General features: G+C 46.2%; 1 protein-coding gene across 1 annotated transcript; it reads right to left on the bottom strand.

Moving 5' to 3' along the window:
* Positions 1–6,385: 6,385 nt before the first annotated feature.
* STC1 (stanniocalcin 1) lies at positions 6,386–13,910 on the bottom strand. The gene is made up of 4 exons (XM_032204123.1): positions 13,594–13,910; positions 11,187–11,329; positions 9,979–10,190; positions 6,386–6,656 (listed from the first exon to the last, which is right to left on the bottom strand). The coding sequence occupies exons 1-4, from the start codon at positions 13,709–13,711 to the stop codon at positions 6,386–6,388; spliced, it is 744 nt and encodes a 247-aa protein (XP_032060014.1). The 5' UTR covers positions 13,712–13,910.
* Positions 13,911–19,379: the final 5,469 nt, after the last annotated feature.

Below are 19,379 nucleotides of genomic sequence, written 5' to 3'. Positions count from 1 at the left end.
TAACCCCATAAAGCCTGCATCCATTTGTCTTTCTTTGGCTTTTTCCTTCTGCATCTTGCCCGTCTAACCTTGCACGATGGGAACGACCAGCACAGATTCAATTTGTTTGAACTTTGATTATATTTTTAGCATCCTACTTCACTTCACTTATTTTTTTTTTTTTAAACTTCTTTCATATTCCCGGTTGCACTGGCTGAATCACGATGGCAAAGACAATGCCCTTTATTATATTGTGGAAGGTTTTTTTTTTTTTTTTTTTTTTTTTTTTTTCTGCTTCTTTATTTTTCTAAGTTCACAGGAGGCAGGAAGTGGAGTCTGTTCCCAAATTTCACTCCCAGCCATTTTGTACGGTGTCATTTGAAGTGCCAAAGATCACACTCGTTCCCTCTTGCTCTTGGTCTTTCTCTCTCTCCCCTTTCTTAGAACAGCAAAGCAAGCAGGAAGGGTGAGGGCCAGGAAAATTTGAAGTGATTTTCCCCTTGTTTTGTAATGAAACTTAAAAAAAAAAAAGAAAAGGACAAGACAAGAACATCAGTCAATCATGTACTTTGGTCCTCGGCCAAATCAAATTAACTCCTGGGCTGTTTGTTCCATTTGAAGACGATAACCAGGACTTTAATGCACTCCGTTCTCCATCACCGAGCTGAGATTTCCTTTCCTAGGATCTGTTTTCTGCACAGACTTTCCACCACGGTGGCTGCTTTGATTACACCCCTGCTGCTGGCAGGTTTTAAAATCAAAGCACTTGTTACTAGCGCTGGTCTAAACAGATCCCTTTTTATTTTTTTTTGTTGGTAACTCATGAGAAATAGTTGCATTTCCAAAATGGTGCTGCAGTTGGGGATGGCAAGGTAAAAATGTCCCATGAAATGAATTTTCCAACAATAATGATAATAATAAACTTCAAACTGTTTGATTATTCTTTAAAAGCACGTCACTTGATTCATGCTACCTGCTTTATACACTGTATAAATGAATTATGGACATTTTTAAGCTATGGGATTCATAAGCCCTCCAAGAAGTCTTGAATTTGGGAGGAGAAAGGAAAATTTGTATTCTAATGCTGCACTTTCTTGTGGACCACAGGTGATCTTGCTTCGAACCGTGGTAGAGAGCTCATGTGTAATTCATGCCTCTCATTTTGGGCTTAAGATTTAGCACTGACGACTGTGTGCACTAATTTTTACTGATTTCTTTGAGCCCAGCCTGCCCTCACTTTCCAGCTAGGAAATGCTGCTGGTGCCCATTTTGTCCATCAGGATTTGCTGTTTTGGGGGTGCGAAGAATTTGAAAAAAAAAAAACCACAACTATTTTGCATGCCTGAATCACAGCCAAGCATCAGCAGGTGTGAGCCCCCCAGACTCTGCATGCTGCTGCTGTCCTTGTCTTTTTTGATTTCATTTTATTTTGTGAGCTGACCCCAGATTCAGGCTTGGTTCTGCCCCTTGCCTGGTGGCCCTGGTTTACCCAGCAAGTCTGCCAGCCTCGTAGGAAATGTTGAAATAGCAGGAAGCTCTCGGACAGAATTTCTTGTATAGTTTTCACAGAAAAGTCCAGATTTCCAAGGGAAAATTCCAGATTTCCAAGGGAAAATTCCAGATTTCCATACATTGGGGTGAAGTGCCCTGTGCCTGCAAATTCCTCAAATTCTCCAAGAACAATTTCATTTTACAGATGTGGTTTGCAAACAAGGCAGCCATACAGACCGAAATTTATGAACACTTCATGGGAATAATGCACTGTATTGACAGTAATTATTTATAGTGGTTATTAATGACAAAATAGCTGTGAACCTCAGCTCTTAAAAGTGTGGCATCTGTACTGCTTCCAAGGCTCTCTTTTTGCAAGAGCAGAAATGTCAACTGGCTTTGTTTCTAGCAATGTATAATTCGCTGTTTATCCCTAATTTTGGGGGCAGTTTCTTTGGGTTCTTTGCAGTTTTGACTCCAGAAAACGGGGTGGGTGGGTTTGTTACTTAGCAGCTGGTGATTTACGGCTAGGTGAATAGGTGGATGTGATCAGAAAACGATTTGGGGATTTTTACTAATGGCAAACAAGTGGAAAATTCAGATGGTGTCACCCATTTCGAAGCCCCCTGGAAATTTTCAGGTGCTTGTATATGGACTGGAACCCTATTTGTGTGCCTTTGGTAAGCCCAGCCGATGTGACACTGTTATGGATGTGATGCTGACATTTCTTAGCAATCCTTTTTTTTTGCTTTTGACATTTTCATTTGGGGAAAGGAGTTTATGAGAAACCCAGCTGAAGCGGCAGCACAGCCAAGTGCTTCAGAGGATGGAGTAATTGTTCTTTCCACCTTTTCCTGAGCAATTAACTCCTGCTGGACTAATGAAGCTCACCTGGAGTCAGGAACAGGGGCGCTTTCCAGACCTGTACCAATGAAGCAGATGTGGGGTGGTTTGTCCCCACCTGCAATTAAAAGCAGTGAAGAGGAGCTCGAGGAAGCTCCAGCCCCCCAGCATCTCATTAAGTAAGTGGTGTGTTGGCTCATCACGCTAAATTTGGAGCCCCAAGAGCTGGTTGTACCCAGCCTTTCTTTGCAGAGAAGCAGTTCCAGTTTTTGTAGGTTACTGTGACTTATTATAAGCTTAGCTTTTGACTGGAAAGAGGTTTTGAAAAAAAGAAAATTGAAAGTAATTTCTAAGTCGCTGGACAAAACAAGGAAGAAGAACAGATTTAATTATTTATTTTTAAATCCAGCTGTATTGCTAATACTTAGTCCTTGGTTCTCTTGAACAAGCCTGACTCTATGATGGGGAAAATGGTTTTCTTTCTTTCCTGAGGTGCTCAAGCTATGATGCTCAGTTGAAGGTGGGTGCAAAGACGTGTTTGTTGGGTAGTACCAGGATCAGTGGTCCCAGTAAGGCTCAAAGAAAGAGTCGGACACTGAAAACCCTTAAATTTGACATTTTATTTCATTGCAGAAGAAAATCCAACATAGGCCTCATTATGTTATGCATCTTTAATTATAAAAATAAGCAAAGAAAATAACTTGCATCTTTCTCATTACTATGATATGTTTCAAATAACCTTTATATGAACACACTGAGCTTTAAAAATGTAATTTAAACAATAAATAATGACATATACCAGATATGCTCACCGTTTATTCCAGTACTCAGCAAAAACAAAACAAAACAAAACAAAACAAACAACTCTCTCCCCCTTCTAAGTATCTTTAAATTATAAATACATAATGCAAATTTATAATGGCACAAAACATCTAAAGTGCAAACAAATCACAATGAGAATCATGCAAACATTTCTAGAGAAGCCCCTCCCCGCCCCCGAGAGAAATCATTTCTGCAGTGAACGCAAGATTAAAAAAATAAAGCATTAGAGATTAAATAAAGTGTGAAATAGCTGGACTTAATATTGAGAATGATTCCCCATCTCCAGGGGGATCTCTCCCCTAATTCGAGGCGTCCTTCCCAGGTGATGGGAAGCGCCTCCCCCACCTCCACGTCCCCCTTCCACTGCTAAGGGAGAGCTTTAAATGACCAGCTTAGGCTAGAAGGCAAAAGTTCAGCAAGGTGAACCCCAGACCCTTTGATTTTATGGCTCTGTGCTTGCAGCTCCCTTCCTAATTTAGCCTAGGGACCAAAGGGATGCCTTAAGCAGCTCAAAAATCTCGTGGGCTCTCCAACACCGGGCATCTGGGGAGTCCCCAGGAGCTGCACCAGTGCAGGGAGGCAATAATTTGGTTTGCACAGAGGACTTTTACCTGTGCTAGCAGAGCGAATTGAACCGGGGAGTCATTTTCTGTCATCTTCCTACCCATGCTAAGGGGAAAACAAGCTTAAATTCCGACAGAAAAAATAAAATAAAATATGAGAACTCAAAAAGTTAGGGCCTAGCTTTTCTCCCCAGCCTCAACTCAACTTTGTAAAGCTTCTGTGGGTTTTCACAGCAGTGATGCACAGAGCAATGGGGAAGCCACGTGCTAATAGGAGCACCTCTTTTGGAAGTTGGGGCTCCTACAAGTCCTCGGTGCACCCTGCTGGTGCGAGCCCATGGGGACGTGTGGCACCCAAAATGGGAGCTGCTTTGCACAGCCCAGAGCCATCCAGGCGGCTGCTTGGGTGCTCAAGTCACATAAAGACCTTTTTGTAACCATCTTCCCAAATAGCCAAATGCACGTGATGCACAACACCCAGCAGATTGCCAAAATTTGTAACCCCCTCTCCCACGGGCGCCACGCAAGGCGCAATGCTGCAGGGCGCAGAGCAGCACGTGCACGGCTCTGGGGTCGGTTCCCAAGCAAAAATCCAACCTTCAGGGTCAGGATATTCAAGGGGCCTTGGGTTTTCACCTTGCAAAACTTTACCGCATTGGATTCTACATACCTGACTGTGATTTAAGAGCGAGCAATATTGCATCTTGTTTGCCCTGGACTGCACGATTCAGAGTATTCAAAAACGAAACAAAACAAAAAAAAACCCCAACCCTCTACCGTCAGCAACATTTTTTGCTGCTTACAATTTTCTGACAGCACTTTTGGGCTACATTTAATGAAGACAGCAATATCAGAAATGCTGCCACTGCATCTGGTTTCAATATATTAGCAGCAAGTTATTGTTTAAAGGCTTTGTGGTTTAAAAAAAAAAAAAAAAAAGAAGTTATATTGCTTTAGATTTTGAAAAGAAAAATAGATACCTCCTTTATTAGCTCTCTAACTAGTTGAGCAAGAGTCATCCACTCCGCAGACGGACTCTAGCGGGATAGATTTGGAGCGTGGAACTGGCCTTGTTGATCTCGTGCCACAATGTGGCTTTTTTTTGGCTCGCCGAAGCCCGGCCAGGCTACTGTGCAGAGAGCGGCGTTTGGGGGAGGCCCCCAGCTACTGCTGCGGGACCGGCGGTCCTGTTCGCAGAGGCTGCAGAAGAGATGGATGGGAGGAAAGGCAGAGCCGAGAGCCTTAATGCGTGTGTCCTCTTAAAGGCAGGCACATTGTTTTACTGCTGAAGCTTAAGGGAATTTAAGGATTTTTTTTCCCCTGCCTTTCCCCACAAGTCCCCTTCCTAAGGGATGTTTTCCCCCGTGGCAGCTCTGAGATCCCAAAGCAGCATCATCAGCCACCTGCTTCCCCAAGCAGCTCTCCGGCAGCGCTCATGCCCTGGGTACAGCTACGGTCTCACAGCAGGACTGGCCAGTCTGAACTCATTTATTTTATTTCCATTTTGCTTTTTTTTTTTTTTTTCATTTCACCTAAGAAGAGAGGTTTGTTCCTGGCCAAGTCTTAATTGTTTCTGTTCTAATCTTTGTCTCTCTTCCATTATAAAAAGGCCACAGAGTAGAAAGTGAACTCTTGAATATGACAGAGATACTGTTTCCAGGAAAGAAAAATAGCTAACTTACAAAACTAAGTTTATGCAATAAAGTTATTATATTCTGCTCCTTTAAAGCAGACTCTCATGGAATTTATGTACAGTACATGACAGATTTTAAAACTATTTATACCACAGTTAGAGCAAGACCTTTAATACTCTTGTCTTAAGACAGGGTTTGTTTTTGTTAGATTTCTTTTAAAGCTTTAGATAGTTAAATACAGTACATAGATGTTAGCTTTTAAATACAATGCAAGATTATGTAACCTTCTGACTAGCTTTAACCATAGACTGGCACCACTTTTAATCATTTCCGTAGTACAAAATGTTCCTTTCCTGATTTGCTGTGTGTTGGGGGGGGGGGGGGCGTTTTAGCTCATTTTGCACTGAGGTGCCAGGTCCTGGTAATGAGGATCACCCACAGCTAGCGAGTTTGGTTAATCAACAGGTTAACAGAGCTGGATTGGAAGGATTAGGACTGCATGACACTAAGAGACCAGGAATATGACATTCATATTCGTCCATGGCCAGCACAGATTCATAACACGAATTCCACTGACATCTTTAGGATGTGCAATAGTTGTTAGTGCATCTATTGTCGCCTACCAGCTTCCTACAAGCGAGAATCAGCTATTCTCCTTGGTGCCAAAGCTTCAGACTTCAACGGTGTTAGCGCTACAGTACATTTAGAGATCGGCGTCTGAAGGCCTGACTACTCTATGGTGCTATTTAAGACTAAGATCATTTTGGATATCTTTTTTTTTTTTTTTTTTTTTTTTTTTTTTTGTGGGGGAAAGAAAAGAGATGGAGACGTTTTGACGGCGGGAAAGCTGAGACACTGAACACAGACCCATGCAAAAGTTTGTTCGAGAGGAATAGAAAATATCCATGACTAAATCTAAAACCAGTTCCTAGTTGTTATTAAAACTAGCTACAGTACACTTGGTTTTGGGGTGCATTAACTCCTCTAGAAGAGAGACTTCAGCTTTGGTAGTGCTTAGCATCCCTTACACACCCGCGCGCGATCCCCGCGGCGTTACGCGCTTTCGGCGGAGCTGCGCTTCGCGTGGGCCGGGCTGGACCCCTCACCTCGGAGGTTCCTGAAGTAGAGTTTTAGCTTCTGCGGCTCGGTGATGCGTCTCCGGGCGAAGTCCGTGCGCGGGTGGCCCTGGGCGCAGTGGTCCGTCTGCAGCAGGTGGAAGAGGCTTGCCATGTTGGGCCCGATCTTCTCCATCAAGCTGTCCTTGATGGTGCTGACTGTCTCCTCGTCGCACTCCAGCAAGCTCCTCACCAGCTTGTTGTAATACCTGTGTGAGAGTTGGTGTCTGTTACCCAAAGGCAGCTCCCAGCACGACCAAAGAAATAAGGTAAGAGCTGATCCGAAGCCAGGCGAACAGCCCGAGCAATAAAACTACGAGTTCCAAATTTTAAAATAATTTTAAATCCTACAGCCATAGGATTTAAAGTTCAAATTTAAAGTCCTAGAATCATAAAATCATCTAGGTTCGTGTGATCTTGGAGATCTTTTCCAACCCTAATGATGATATGACTTTAAGTTCAACCATCAGCCTGAACTACTGAATCCCATCCCTAAAGCATGTCCCTTAGTGCCACAAAACCTGTTTTAAATTAATTTAACAGTGTTCAACGTGTGTATTCTCACTGCATCTAACAAATGCCCTGCTCCAGAGATGTTGTGCCCATGAGGTATGGAAGGAATACAACCGGCCACACTTCTAACACAGGGATCCAAAATGAGAGCTGCTCCAGCTCTGCAAGCTAAGGCTACAATGCCAAGCTGTGTTGGTGTAACACCAGTGGATTGGGAAATAGAAGAGAGCGAGGAGCTAAGTCGATGTAACTGGCTTATGTGTGCGTTTTACCTTGCTAAGACCCGTGTTTCTAGATCTTTAGGAAGAAAAATAACCACATCTTTCCAACAGATAGTGCCCATCATCAGACAGGGTGCCGAACTAAGCAGAGCACTGGTGGGAGCCAGGAGGACCCTTGCCATAAATGAATCCATCCCTGTGCTTCCCAGGACCCTTGAGGAGCTCTGGCTTCGTCCCCTGCCCTTCCTCTCCCTTCCCCTCCTGTAGCAAAGGGCTGGAGGAGGGAAAAGCAGGCTCAGACAGATGTGTGTGCTCCCTGGGGACAAATCATTAGGACAGACAACTGTCCCTTCCAGCAAGCTGACCGTGCCTGAAACCATCAGCGAGCACATTATGCTCTCCCCTGTTCCTTGCCTGTTGCTGTAGTTTTGCCTTCCAGCAGCCTTGAGTGCAGGCTCTTTGCTCCAGAAAGGAGCCAGGAAATCGTGCTGATCTTTTTCCTCAGCCCTGCTTGAGCCTCCGCAGGGCCAAGGCAGGACCTGCCCTGCCCCACGTGCACGGAGCTCACCGTACAAGCGAACATCTCCCTAAGGAGAGAAAGTTGGGAAAAGAGGGGGGCCGTCCCATATTTGCCAGGCTACTTCTGCCTGAAAGGACAACAGGGAGCTTATTTTAAGCCTTTAAGGTCACCCTGACATTTTTCCACCGGAGCAGAGAAGAGAATAACCTGCAGGAGGAGGAGGGGAAGGAAGAGGGAAATGAGACTTCGCATTCAAACTCCTTTCCTACCTCACAGCTCCGGCCTTTGGAGCAGTCAGGGGAGGTCAGGTGAGGTTAAAAGTTTCTGCTGCACTCGAAGTACAAAAGGACCAGGCTTTGGCACACGGGAGCACGGCAGCGTTAAGGTCAGAGGCACGCACAGATGGTGAATACATCTGTGCAAACCACGCTCCCAGTTTAAACCAGTCCCAGGCTGGTAGGACACAAGGAAAAGATCCCCTCCACCGTCCTCCGTGCACCTCCTTTGTAAAACAGAGCCTGGTGCCTTTCATAGCTTCAACCTCACAGCTCGATAACGCCTTGCAGTAGCCAGACTGAGAGCAAAGGCAGCGAGGCTTTCCTCTGCTCCTGCCATGAGATTAAATCACAGGAAGATGCTATGACCTTTAACTACTTCCCCTCGGTGTCCCAGGCCAAGTGGCACATTCTTATTCTGTGGCTATGTTGGGACAGGGGCTGGGAAAGCAGGATGCTTTAGGAGACCTTAATGTAAACTATTAGCTGGGAAATCCTGCTGCTTTTGTTACTCAACATGTCATAATATCCTTTGGCTTCAAGGCGGGTTGGCGGCTGTGGGGGAGGAGTTCCCTGTGCCTCGGGAGAGAGCGGCTCTGGCTCGGGCTCGATCCTCCGGAGAGGAACGTCCCGAACACGTGCGACATCGCCGCAGCTCCCGCTGCGCCCTCCTGGCTCCGCTGTCCAAACACGTTCGCCCCAACGCCCCTGCAGCCCTGCCAAGGGCTGGTTCATCCCATGCCGTGAACCCCAGCTGCTCTTTCAGCCTGGAAACACCCAGCAATCCTCTCCCAGCATCGCTCGGGGGCAGAAGGGAAAGACAGCGGGAGAAGTAACCACATTTGACCTCCTGACTTGATGGAGAGTTCAGTTACATACTAATTCCCTCCTCGTCTACAGGATTTGCCTTCCTCCAAGTATAATTTTCTGGATATAATAGTCTACAAGAGAGTTTTTGTAATGAAATTATGCTGGTCGGAGATGCAGCATCTCTATACCACTGGCCTTCCTGGGGTAGGATAGGTCTGTAGGATTAAGATGCTTTCCATTAGGTCCAACAGCCACCCCAGAGGAGCTCCAGCCTTCACCGCAGCCAGCCAACATGTTAAATTGCAGCTCGGTCTGTTTGCACTCAGATTCTAGAGCGTATTTACTCAAAGTGTTCAAAAAGATCCCTTTTATCCCAATCACAAGACTCAGCACTGATTGTTCCAGGATTTAGAAGAAGAAATCCCTGTCCTTGCAGCGTGACTGCGCAGACTGCAGCAGCTCCCTGAAGCCTCTCTCTGTCCCTTGTCCTTGGAGGATGGGGACAGGGCAGTTCTGTGCTCAGATAAAACACCAGGGAGCAGCGTGACGTGCCCATTTCTGCAGGCAGCCTTTGCTATCAAGAAGGAACAGGGGTGAAAACAACCCTGAAAGAGGCCATGAAGAACACTAAACTATCCCTATAAATATGATCTACTGGATCATGGCAGAATAAGGTTATAGAGGAGCCCATCCACTGGTTCCTTTTCAGCCTTTCTAATTCTCTGTATTACCTCAATAATTCTGAGGGCAAGGGCTCACTCATTTGCCATAAACCTCAAGAAGATGGCCCCAATCTGAAGAAGAGAACAAAGCTGCAGTAGGTTGAGAAGCTCCTAAGTGGTCAATATGGCAATATAATCAAACTGGCTTGGTATTTAAAAGCTCTGTTTACCATTACGCTGCATTCAAACTCAAAGAACTAACATTTCAACCATCTCCAGGCTTTGAAGTGATGTATGTCCAGTTAATTTTACGATTCTCCCCTGGAGATGTTTATAAGTGTATTTACCAAAAAGAGAATCAGAAGAATGCTGGTAAAACTTAACAAGGATTTGAAAAGGCAGAAAGGATTACTTAGGCTAAGCTGTATTAGGACCTGTAAGAAGTTAGTCAACTCGGTTCCTCTCGTTTCCTTCCCTGTGCTTCACATTTGTGCATTTGATGCGTTTCAGCTGAGGAAAGCTCCACGTACCGGTTTGAGAACTGATTTGGAAGCTGGACGACCTCCGTGATTGCTTCAGGATTTCGTTTTGCGATGCCGCACATGTCCAGTTTGCTGTAGCACTCCTCTTGCACTTCGGAGATCATTCTTTGGAACGTGGAGCACCTCCGGATGGCGAGGAACACCTTGGACGTGACCCCATTTGCGATGCATTTCAAGCTTTCTTTCACAAAAGCTTTTCCCTGGAAACAGGAGAGAAACCTTAAACTGCAACAAATTTCATAGAAAGGGATGTAATAACAGATAACTCCACTGTGGCTGGCTGCTATTAATTACCCTTGCTGCAATTACAGACCTCCTGGAGGTCCCTTACGGAGCACGGCGGGGAATTGGACCCTAAATGCAGCAGCTTCAGTTGGGATGCATGAGGTCCACTGAGAACAGCCAGCTCTTGTTCCCAAAAGATTTAAGCACAGGAAGCCTTTGTGTGAGCAGCCCTAGGAGGGCCAGCACCAGAGATGGGCCAATCCTGCCCTCTGCGAGGTGGCTGGACCACTTGCTGCATACCAGGGGTTTAACACATCTGGCTCGCCAGAGCTTAAGATGCCCTAAGAGCTTTAAAGTTTGTCTTTGGGATCAAGCATGCAGGGAATAAGGTGTCTGCACATTTGGGGAAGAAAGTACGAAGGAAAAGGGCCTTTTGGCAGAGCCGCAGTCCGCTGATATTATCCTATTTACCCTGCTGTGAGTGCCTGCAGCTCCAGAGAGGCTGATCTGGCCGCACATTCCCAGGCCCAAAGACTTCCAATTCAAATCCCAGCCCTGTGCCAGGTCACACAGTCAGAAGACTTACTTTGTTAGAAGAACGTTTATATTTCCTCCTGAAGAGGAAACTTAGCTCTCCGCCCCACAGAACGCTCCCTGCCAAGTCCTCACACATAGCATCCAGTATGTGGAAAATGTAGTGCAGAAAATAGCCCTGAAGGATGCGTTTGTGGCCAAAACCCAAAATCGTGGCTCAGAGGAGTGGCCAGGCAGCAGGAAGGGCTGTAAGAAAGGAAGGGTTAAGCCTGCACTGAGCCCAGCTCTGTGAGGACAGAGAAATTAAGGCGTCCATTCAGCAAAGCCTTTACGCACGTGCTTTGGTGCCGCAGGACTTGTAAAAGCACTTTGCTGAACCGGGGCACGGCAAGGGAGCTCTAACGATTATTCCCGTTCCCTTTATACTCGCGCCGTACCTGAGTGTCAAATTTAGCAGCACTGTACAGGAAGGACTTGCAGATGTCGTACATGCCATCCGTGTCGCACGTGGAGTTCTCCAGGCAGGCGAAGGCGCCGCAGCCCACCTGGAGGGCACTGTTCAGGCAGCGAACCACCTCGGCTGCAGAGAGAGGCACAGGCACAAGGTTACGCATGGATCGCTCCCCGACGCCTGGCTGATGAAGCCTTTCTCCATCAGAAAGCCAAGTCATGCTTAGCAGTAGCCCTACTGCTCCTCGGGGCTGGAGGGAGAGGGATCGAAGAGCAAAAGGCATGGCCAAGGTGAGCTAAGAACCTAAATCATGCACCAGCACATCAGTGGGAAATCGAGGAATGGAAAATGCAGCTACCAACACCTTCCATCAGCTACGTAGACTAAAAGAAACGTGATGCCTGATAGTCTTTGGCTAGATGGAGACTTAGAGGTCCATCCTAACCTAATCCTGACCGTGTGCATCTACAGCTCCTCTAGAGAAGGCAGAAGCAGTGAGGATGGACCCATGAGGAATAATGGGCAGCGAGGTTGTCCCTGAGGTCTCAGAAAGGAGGTGAGGGTAGCTCGGCAGCATCTGGCTCCTAAACCACATTTGGAAATGAGACTGAAGTAATGGTGGTTACCAGTAAGCTAGCATGACATTGGGTCTTGCAGCATGGAAGCGCTGCTTTCACTAGCATTGGAAATATTTGCGGTGTTCCAAAAAGCGTAAAGCGTCTAGGAATAAGATCTTAGTTTGAGTGTTAATTGTCAGTACTGCAAAGGACCTGAACGAGGAATTTGGTGCTAAATACCAGCATGGTACCCAGCAATTTGCAAGCATAGCCAAGAAAGGTCAAAAAATTCCCAAAGAGAAGGGATATTTGGGCAGAGAAAGTTAAGGTAATGGAGATGACCATGCATAATTAACACCTTTGAGGCAGTCATTGGTCTGAACAGGAGGGTATCCATGTCATCCCATCTCTTTTCGTGCAGATAGTGTGCATTTTAACAATGAATCAGCAGTATTGCCACACGGTTGCCCTGAAGTTAGTAGGGATTAACCTTTTTTGGTAAGCTGAACATCTGTCCCCTTATGTGTCTGTGCAAGGCATATTCATTACTTTTGCAGCTCATGTTACGAGACATTCTTTAGGAAGAAATGCTAACCCGGTGTCTCCCATCAAGATCCTAGGTGTAGGAAAAGTGAGGATTTGCATTCAGTGGAAGAGAGCACACCTTATTAAGAACTAAGTTGTAGCCTAAAGACAGATCTCATAACTAGGATCTTTCCGGAGAAGAAAATTTTAAAAAAAATCACCCAATTAACCCCTCCTTGTGCTCCGCTCTTCCTTACATGCCTAAAGGGAGAAATATTTGGTAAGATCATCCTCTCCCCAGTTCACAACCTCACCGTCACACAAGTCATTCCCATAATTATGTTTCCACAGGTTCAAATTATAACTTTGCTTTCAGCAGACTTAGTGTGCATTAAGCTTTTATTGTTTTAGGCACAGTGCAATAGTGAGACCCTATGTTTCTATAGCAACCAAATACAAAAGGAAATTGAGCAAACACCCTAGTATAATGCTGCAGAGCCTTGCAGATCTAAAATAAGACATCTGTTAATGAGCTCCAAATTAGAGACCTAATATCTTTTCAGTATACTAGAAGACAGATTTTTAATTCCCATTGTTCAAGACAATGTGTGCAACTTATCTGAGCATCTATAGTGCACAAAGTAGAGACATCCAGTGCTGACTTGCCAGCAATTTTTTTATCTATTGTAAAAGCAAGTTTGCTAAATGTCACAAACGTATTTTTATGGTACCATCTAACTGATAGCAATCAGTTTTTGAAAATAAATGCTAGCAGTGGACAGTTTCTAGGTTACTGCATTCTTCAAAGTCGCGTATCTCTCTCCCCTTCTTTGAATAGGCAGATGTTTGGCAGAACAATGGTTCAGTCAAATTTCCACGGATTTTATCAACTTCCTAAAAAGCAAGGAATTTAACACCAAAGTATAATTGCCATGGGAGAAGAGAGAGATACATGCAAGCAGGAGGGGGGAAAAAGTACATGGAACTCATTTAGGAGATGGGGGAGGAGGAGGGAGAATGGATTACATCCTGCAAGCAGATCACACACCGGTTCCTTGACCCAGCTCCTGAAAGAAGAAGCTTTCTTCTCTGGCTATGCACCAATATCCTCCTGAACCAGTCCCTGAAATTAATACTTGCTCCTACCAGGCATTAAGTTTATAAGAGAAAAAAAAGAAAGAAAAAAAAAAAAGGAAGAAAAAAAAAAGGAGGAGGGAGGGGGGAGGAAAAAGGAAAAATGAGCAGCAGAGATATCTGAGACAGTTGAACACATCGGGGCTGAGGCTCAAAGCCCTCTTTGCCGGCTGTTACCTGAGTTCTGGGCTGCAACCCTGGGTTTCCTGGGGCTCACAGAGTCATTCTGCTCAGCTTCGTAGGATGCGGACGCACTGATCACCAGCAGCAGCAGCAAACCAGACTTTAGGAGCATTCTCTGACAAGTTTCCGCTAAGTGTGGTTTTTTGGCTTTTCTTTTTTTTTTTTTTGGTCTATGTGTGTGTGTGTGTGTGCGTGCGTGCGCGTCTCCTCTTCCACTTCGGCTTGAGCAAAGACGTGGAGCTGGATGTGCTGCCAAGGAGAGCGAGAGGAGTACGCCCGCTTGGGGACCACCGCCCGCTCTGCTTGGCCCCTCTGGCTCCTGCTCGCTGGGGACCAGGAGCAGCGCCGAGGGCTTTTATAGCTTTTATAGCCGCCCTTATCGGTCCCCCGCGGGCTGCCGAGCCAATCGCGAGGCGCTGGGCAGAGCCAATGGCAGACTGGACTCATTCAAGCCCCAGAAAACTGCAACTTCACAGGAAGAATATTTTCCAGCCAATTAAAAGTACCTGCCAAACAACAATCGCCCAAAAGTTAATCGTCGGCGAGGCGGTGGGAAAGGGAAAGAGGAGGGGGGGGGGGGGGAACTTCCTACGGTTAATTGAGCTCAAGGAAATGACAGGGCAGTCCTAAATCTTTCCCCCTCCCAAAATGATAATAATAATAATAATAAAAAAAAAAATCACCTGCCCTTTTAAGAAAGGATATTTTCCCATCTGGTTAGCGGTGATCCCAGGGTTACGGCTGCTTGGCAGGGGGTTTTCCAGGCGGTGCATCCGATGGGGGCTCGCTGCAGCCTCGCTGCCCCGCACCTGAGCGCAGCCCCCAAAGGACATCCCCGCCTGCGTGCCGGCAGCAGGCATCACCCAGCGCCTGCCAGAGCGTGTGCTCGGCCCCAAACCCTCACACATACACACTGCTCCTCACGTAGGCACATGCAAATACCCCAAACCCTTCTTCCTCGCGCGCAGCATTCCTCGCCTTCCCCTCTCTTGCACAATTATGGTAATAAAATCACGCGTTCGTACCTCCGACCTCAGCACAGGCTTGCTCTTACTGCTCCGGAGTGAAGCTCGAGGAAGAATTTTTAGGTGTTTGGTGGTTTTCCTCTCCCCCCCTCCAGCTCAATTCTGTTTTTTTAGATTTCATAACGGGAGGAGGCACCCTAATGCCTGATTTAGTCCTCATTTTAATAGGCACATAATGAGGATTAACACACTACAGAACTGATTATCCTGTATAGCAGAGACAATTTAAGGCTCTGAGTATTTAAGGGATGAAAGTATAAGCAGTGGTATTAAGGCTTTGAGCTGAAATGAAATTGGGAAGGTGCACGGAGAAAGAAGATTTACAGACAAAAAAAAAAAGTTACAAATTCCTGCAGCTTAGGATAAGTCAAGGGATTTAGGCATCAAATATTACTGATCGGGGATGAGATGGCTTCTTCTGCATCTTGAGTGTGCTTGGTTCTCACTCAGCCATCCCCACGATCTTTTCTGTTGGAGAAAAAAAGACTCTCATCTCTGTGGTGCCAGGCAAGGAAACACAGCCCGAGCAGATTCATAAATACATCCGTGGACACAAGTTGTGTTCGGCTTGGATGAGCCGATTCTACAAATCTGCATTAAGTGGAAGCGCAAAAAAACCCTCATCTCGTGGGCATTCATTCAGCTTTATGGGTGGCTAATTTTAAAAGTCAATAAGGAAGCAATTTAAAGAAAAACAGAAGTAGCCTCTTCCTTAGCAGGGCTGCAAAAGCAGTGCCCGCTGCTTTACCTCGTTCCTGTCCTTTTTTTGCCTAGGTTTGACAGCTCTGACCGTGACAACGGGACTGCTCTGGTTTCTTGCCCCATCCCTGGGCTGGGATTTCTTCTGAGAGGGAGCTGACAGCTCGGTTTGGGCTGTGCAGCCCTGTCCGTGTTGGCATATTTGGTGTCAGCTTCAATTGGAATAGGAGCAGGAGCGAGGTTGTACTCCTGCCTTGGGGTCAAAATAACAGCTGTGCCAGATGTTCCAAGAACACTCAAAAAGCACTGAAACAGAAGGGTTTCGGGTTTCGTCTCAGTTTTGTGACACTGAGCCAATTTAATTAAATAAAAAAAAAAAAAGAAGAAGAAAAAAAAAAACAGCCCTGCAAAAGCACTGTGGTTTCTCTACTTAATAGGACCAGTCCAGTTTGCAAGTGAGAATAATCCCATAGGGTTTGATTCTGATTAAATCAAAAGCAACTCTGGCATTGACTTCAATGGGGGATGAATCACCGTTCTATCTAAGTCCTGTTTGGAGTGGAAGCATTGCATTTTCCACAAAATTGAATTTCAAACTCAAAGCCCAAATCCTCCACCCCTTCCCCCCCAAGGTGAACATTCCTACTTGTCTTTCTGAATGCTTCAATCTGAACTGAAATCGTTTGCAAAACAAAACAGGTTGTCCTGGCCCTCTGAGCACGTATACATCCTGATCTGAGTCCAAGTGCAAGGAAAAATTAGAAGGTAGCAAGTAGTTCCTATAGATACCAAAATCCTTCCAGCACATTTGCTGTTCTTCCTCCTAGCATTAATCCAGGGCTGATTGACTCTATTAGGGCCATGCATGGTAGCTGGAGTGTTTGTACCTGCTGTAGGTTTTTTTAAAGCAACCAGTTCTGATTGTGAACTGCAATAAAAGAAGATTAACTGTAAGATGAGGCTCAGGTCGGTAATGGGAACAGGCACTACCACACAGTGTGATACACTGGCTCAGGACACGTGCAAACATTACAGTATCAGAAAAAGCGTTATCAAGTCTCCACAAAGCCCCCGGGAAGGCAGCACCTTTATTACTGCTTTCAGAAATTTGGAAAATGAATTTGAGAGCAGAGAACCCACACGGAGCTGCTGTCAAATTTGGCGGCGGACTTGTACCAGCACATTTACAGGCGAGGTATTTGTGTCCTTTTGTACCGGAGTGTATTTGCATTAGCTATTTTGTATATTGAAGGCAACAAGTACTGAAAAATCCCCCTGTAACTCCCATTCTGCTCTCACCGTGTGATGACAGAGGGGCTTGGCTTCTCTCTTGCACTCAGACTTTTAAGGGAAGAAGAAACAACCAGCCCAGGAGTCCTAAAACTCCTCAAATATTGATGGTTTTCTTACTCCAGGGTCACATCTCCAGGACTCTTGCTAGAAGGTCTAGGGGCACAAGAAGAATACCCACTATGGAATAAGATGTTCCCTAAAAATCTTCATTCCTCCTGTTCTCAGTTATAGCTGGCCTGGACCCGTGAGATATCACCAGGAGAGAAAAAAAGCCCCCAGATTAAAAAAAAATGAAATGAAATGAAATGAAATGAAATGAAATGAAATGAAATGAAATGAAATGAAATAAAATAAAATAAAATAAAATAAAATAAAATAAAAGCAGGTCATACTATTCATTGCTAAAGGTTCAGCATAACCTGCTGGAGGGATTTTCTCCTTAGCCTCCTTGTCAGGTTAAATGCTGCCCTGAAGTAGAAGGGTTTCTGTCCCAAACCTTTGTTTTCCGGTTGATACATGTAAAGGGAGAAAAAAAAAAAAAAAGACTAAAAGAAAAAAAGACACTGCTAGCCCTGAGTGAACCAGCCTCTTCTCGCTGTTTCCATTCAAGGGCTCCTATTAAACTGAACAGCACACACCATTGTGCCTCTGCGAGCCTATTCCCAAGGTGTTAAGATTTTCGCCCAACCTCGCGAAGAAATAGAGGGGGGAGAGAGGAGGAAGTGAAGCAGGGAAATAAAGGAGGGGAACCCAAAGTCAATAACCCTCCCTCTCTGCGCTCAGCTGCTCCCTGCCTGGAAGCTGCTGGCAGGGCAGGGCCCCCCCTGTTTGCCATTGTGTAACTCAACCCCTGTCCCCCCGCCCTGTCCCCGGCACGGGACCCTCTCCATCCGCTGCGCTCCGGAGGGACGTGAGCGACGGCGTCACCTCGGGTGTTAGCCACGCTCCGCTGCGTCGTCCCCGCACGTCTGCTCCTCCCCGGCAAAGGCTTGCCGACACTTTGGCACACACGTACGCAGCCACCCCACCCTTTCCTCGTGGCTCGCTGCAGCTGGCTCGGCCGAGGAGCACCAGGGCTGGATGCAGGGAGCCGCAATTTGGAGCTTCGTGCGGAGACGAGACCGCGGCCGGCACGGGGCAGAGCGCCGAACCGCATGGGATGTACCAAGCGCCTTCTGAGGATGAAACCCGTGCCGTCTCGAGGCCTTGACGGCTCGCCAGCCACCCGTGCACATCCCGCTGGATCAGCTCCTCAGCAGGTGCACATTAGTATAACCGCCGAATTCAATATTCGCCATTATTCCGATGCGTCACCACACGCTGTCTGGATGCGATATTCCCCGGCGTGGGGTTATAAACCAGGAGTAGCTTCAATTACACTGACAGTATAAAAGCAAAGCAAGGGAGAGGCTAAGCAGAACCTTTTAATTTGCTTAGCCCAAATGAATAACCCCGGCTGCACCGGAGTAAGTGATGTCAGAACTTGTTCCAAGAGGCAGGATCCAATTTGAGTTACCTGGGTGTCTGCCCCAACAAAGCCACTTGGAGCCGTCTTCAGGCTTTGGCCTTCGCTCCACAAACCTGGCAATGAGAAGAACAAAAAAAAAAAAAACAACAAAAAACCTTGCTCAAAATTTTCCTATTAAACAAAGGGATTTAATACCTCCGGTTTATATGCAAAAAGTCAGGATAGGCTTAATTGTGTCGTGACCGCTGTTTGTTTAAGGTGCGATTGTTTAATGCCCAACACAAGGCTGCAGCTATTGTCTTCTGCTGCCTTCGAGTTAATTGCAGACATAAATGAGACCAAGTTAAAGGTCTTCTCATGTTACTGCACTACATGATTTATTCACTTTGCACAATTTGATTTTTTTTTTTTTTTTAATAAAAGCATTAAGTATTTTAGTGTATTTCTGCTAGGCTTGTTCCGTATCTTGTAAATGCAACGCATGACGAAAAGCGATTATTAATAATAACCCGGCATTACTTGTAATCCCGTGCTCTAAATCCTGACTGCCTGCTTCAATGGGATTTTGATTAAGCCCAAATGTGCATCACGTACCGGAGACATAAAGAACTTTCAGCACTCAATTTGTGGTGCCTTGCCCCGGTCTTCTCGGTGAAAAAAAACCCTCTGTGGAAGGTAAAACCAGCCCTTTGAAGGCTTTGCTGTGGCAGGCTGACAGCTTTACTCCGCTCTAACCAACCACCGATTATCACCGGCTTGGACTGGATTTGTACCTGGAACTCAGAGCCAGGGTTATTTTAATCCTCCCAGCCAGCAGGTAGATGTGCTAGTCCCGGTCCAAGCCCTAAAGCTACCCAAGAGGAGTTACAGAAGTGGGACGTGGCCCACGGAGGCGAGGAAGTTGCATTTACACGTGGCGATACGCTTTGGCAGGTTACCCCACCTCATGCAGATGAGTAATGGGGTTTGGAGGATGCAAATGGAGACGGAGAGCCAGGTTTTGCACACAGCAGCAGAGCTGCTCACCTCAAGTCAGAGCAACCAGAGCTCAAGAGATGCTGGCACAGTGGAAGGGAGGGGGGAAAACCCCAAATTTTGGAGTGGTCGGACACCCATCACGTCTACTTCCCCCCACAGCCAGCAGCTCAGCAGGAGGGTGAGCCAAAACCCAAAGTTCTTTTGACCCCAGCAAGTGTTAATCCCAATTTTGATAGTGAGGGGCTCCGGGCAAGACCTTAATTTGGGGATGCTCTCCATGGGACTCCCAGCCTGCCACGGAGTCAACCCCCCAGCCT

This window comes from Aythya fuligula, chromosome 27, assembly GCF_009819795.1.
Source record: "Aythya fuligula isolate bAytFul2 chromosome 27, bAytFul2.pri, whole genome shotgun sequence".
NCBI lineage: Eukaryota > Metazoa > Chordata > Aves > Anseriformes > Anatidae > Aythya > Aythya fuligula.
The sequence above is the reverse complement of the archived record's forward strand: the minus strand, read 5'-3'. Positions and strand labels throughout refer to the sequence as shown.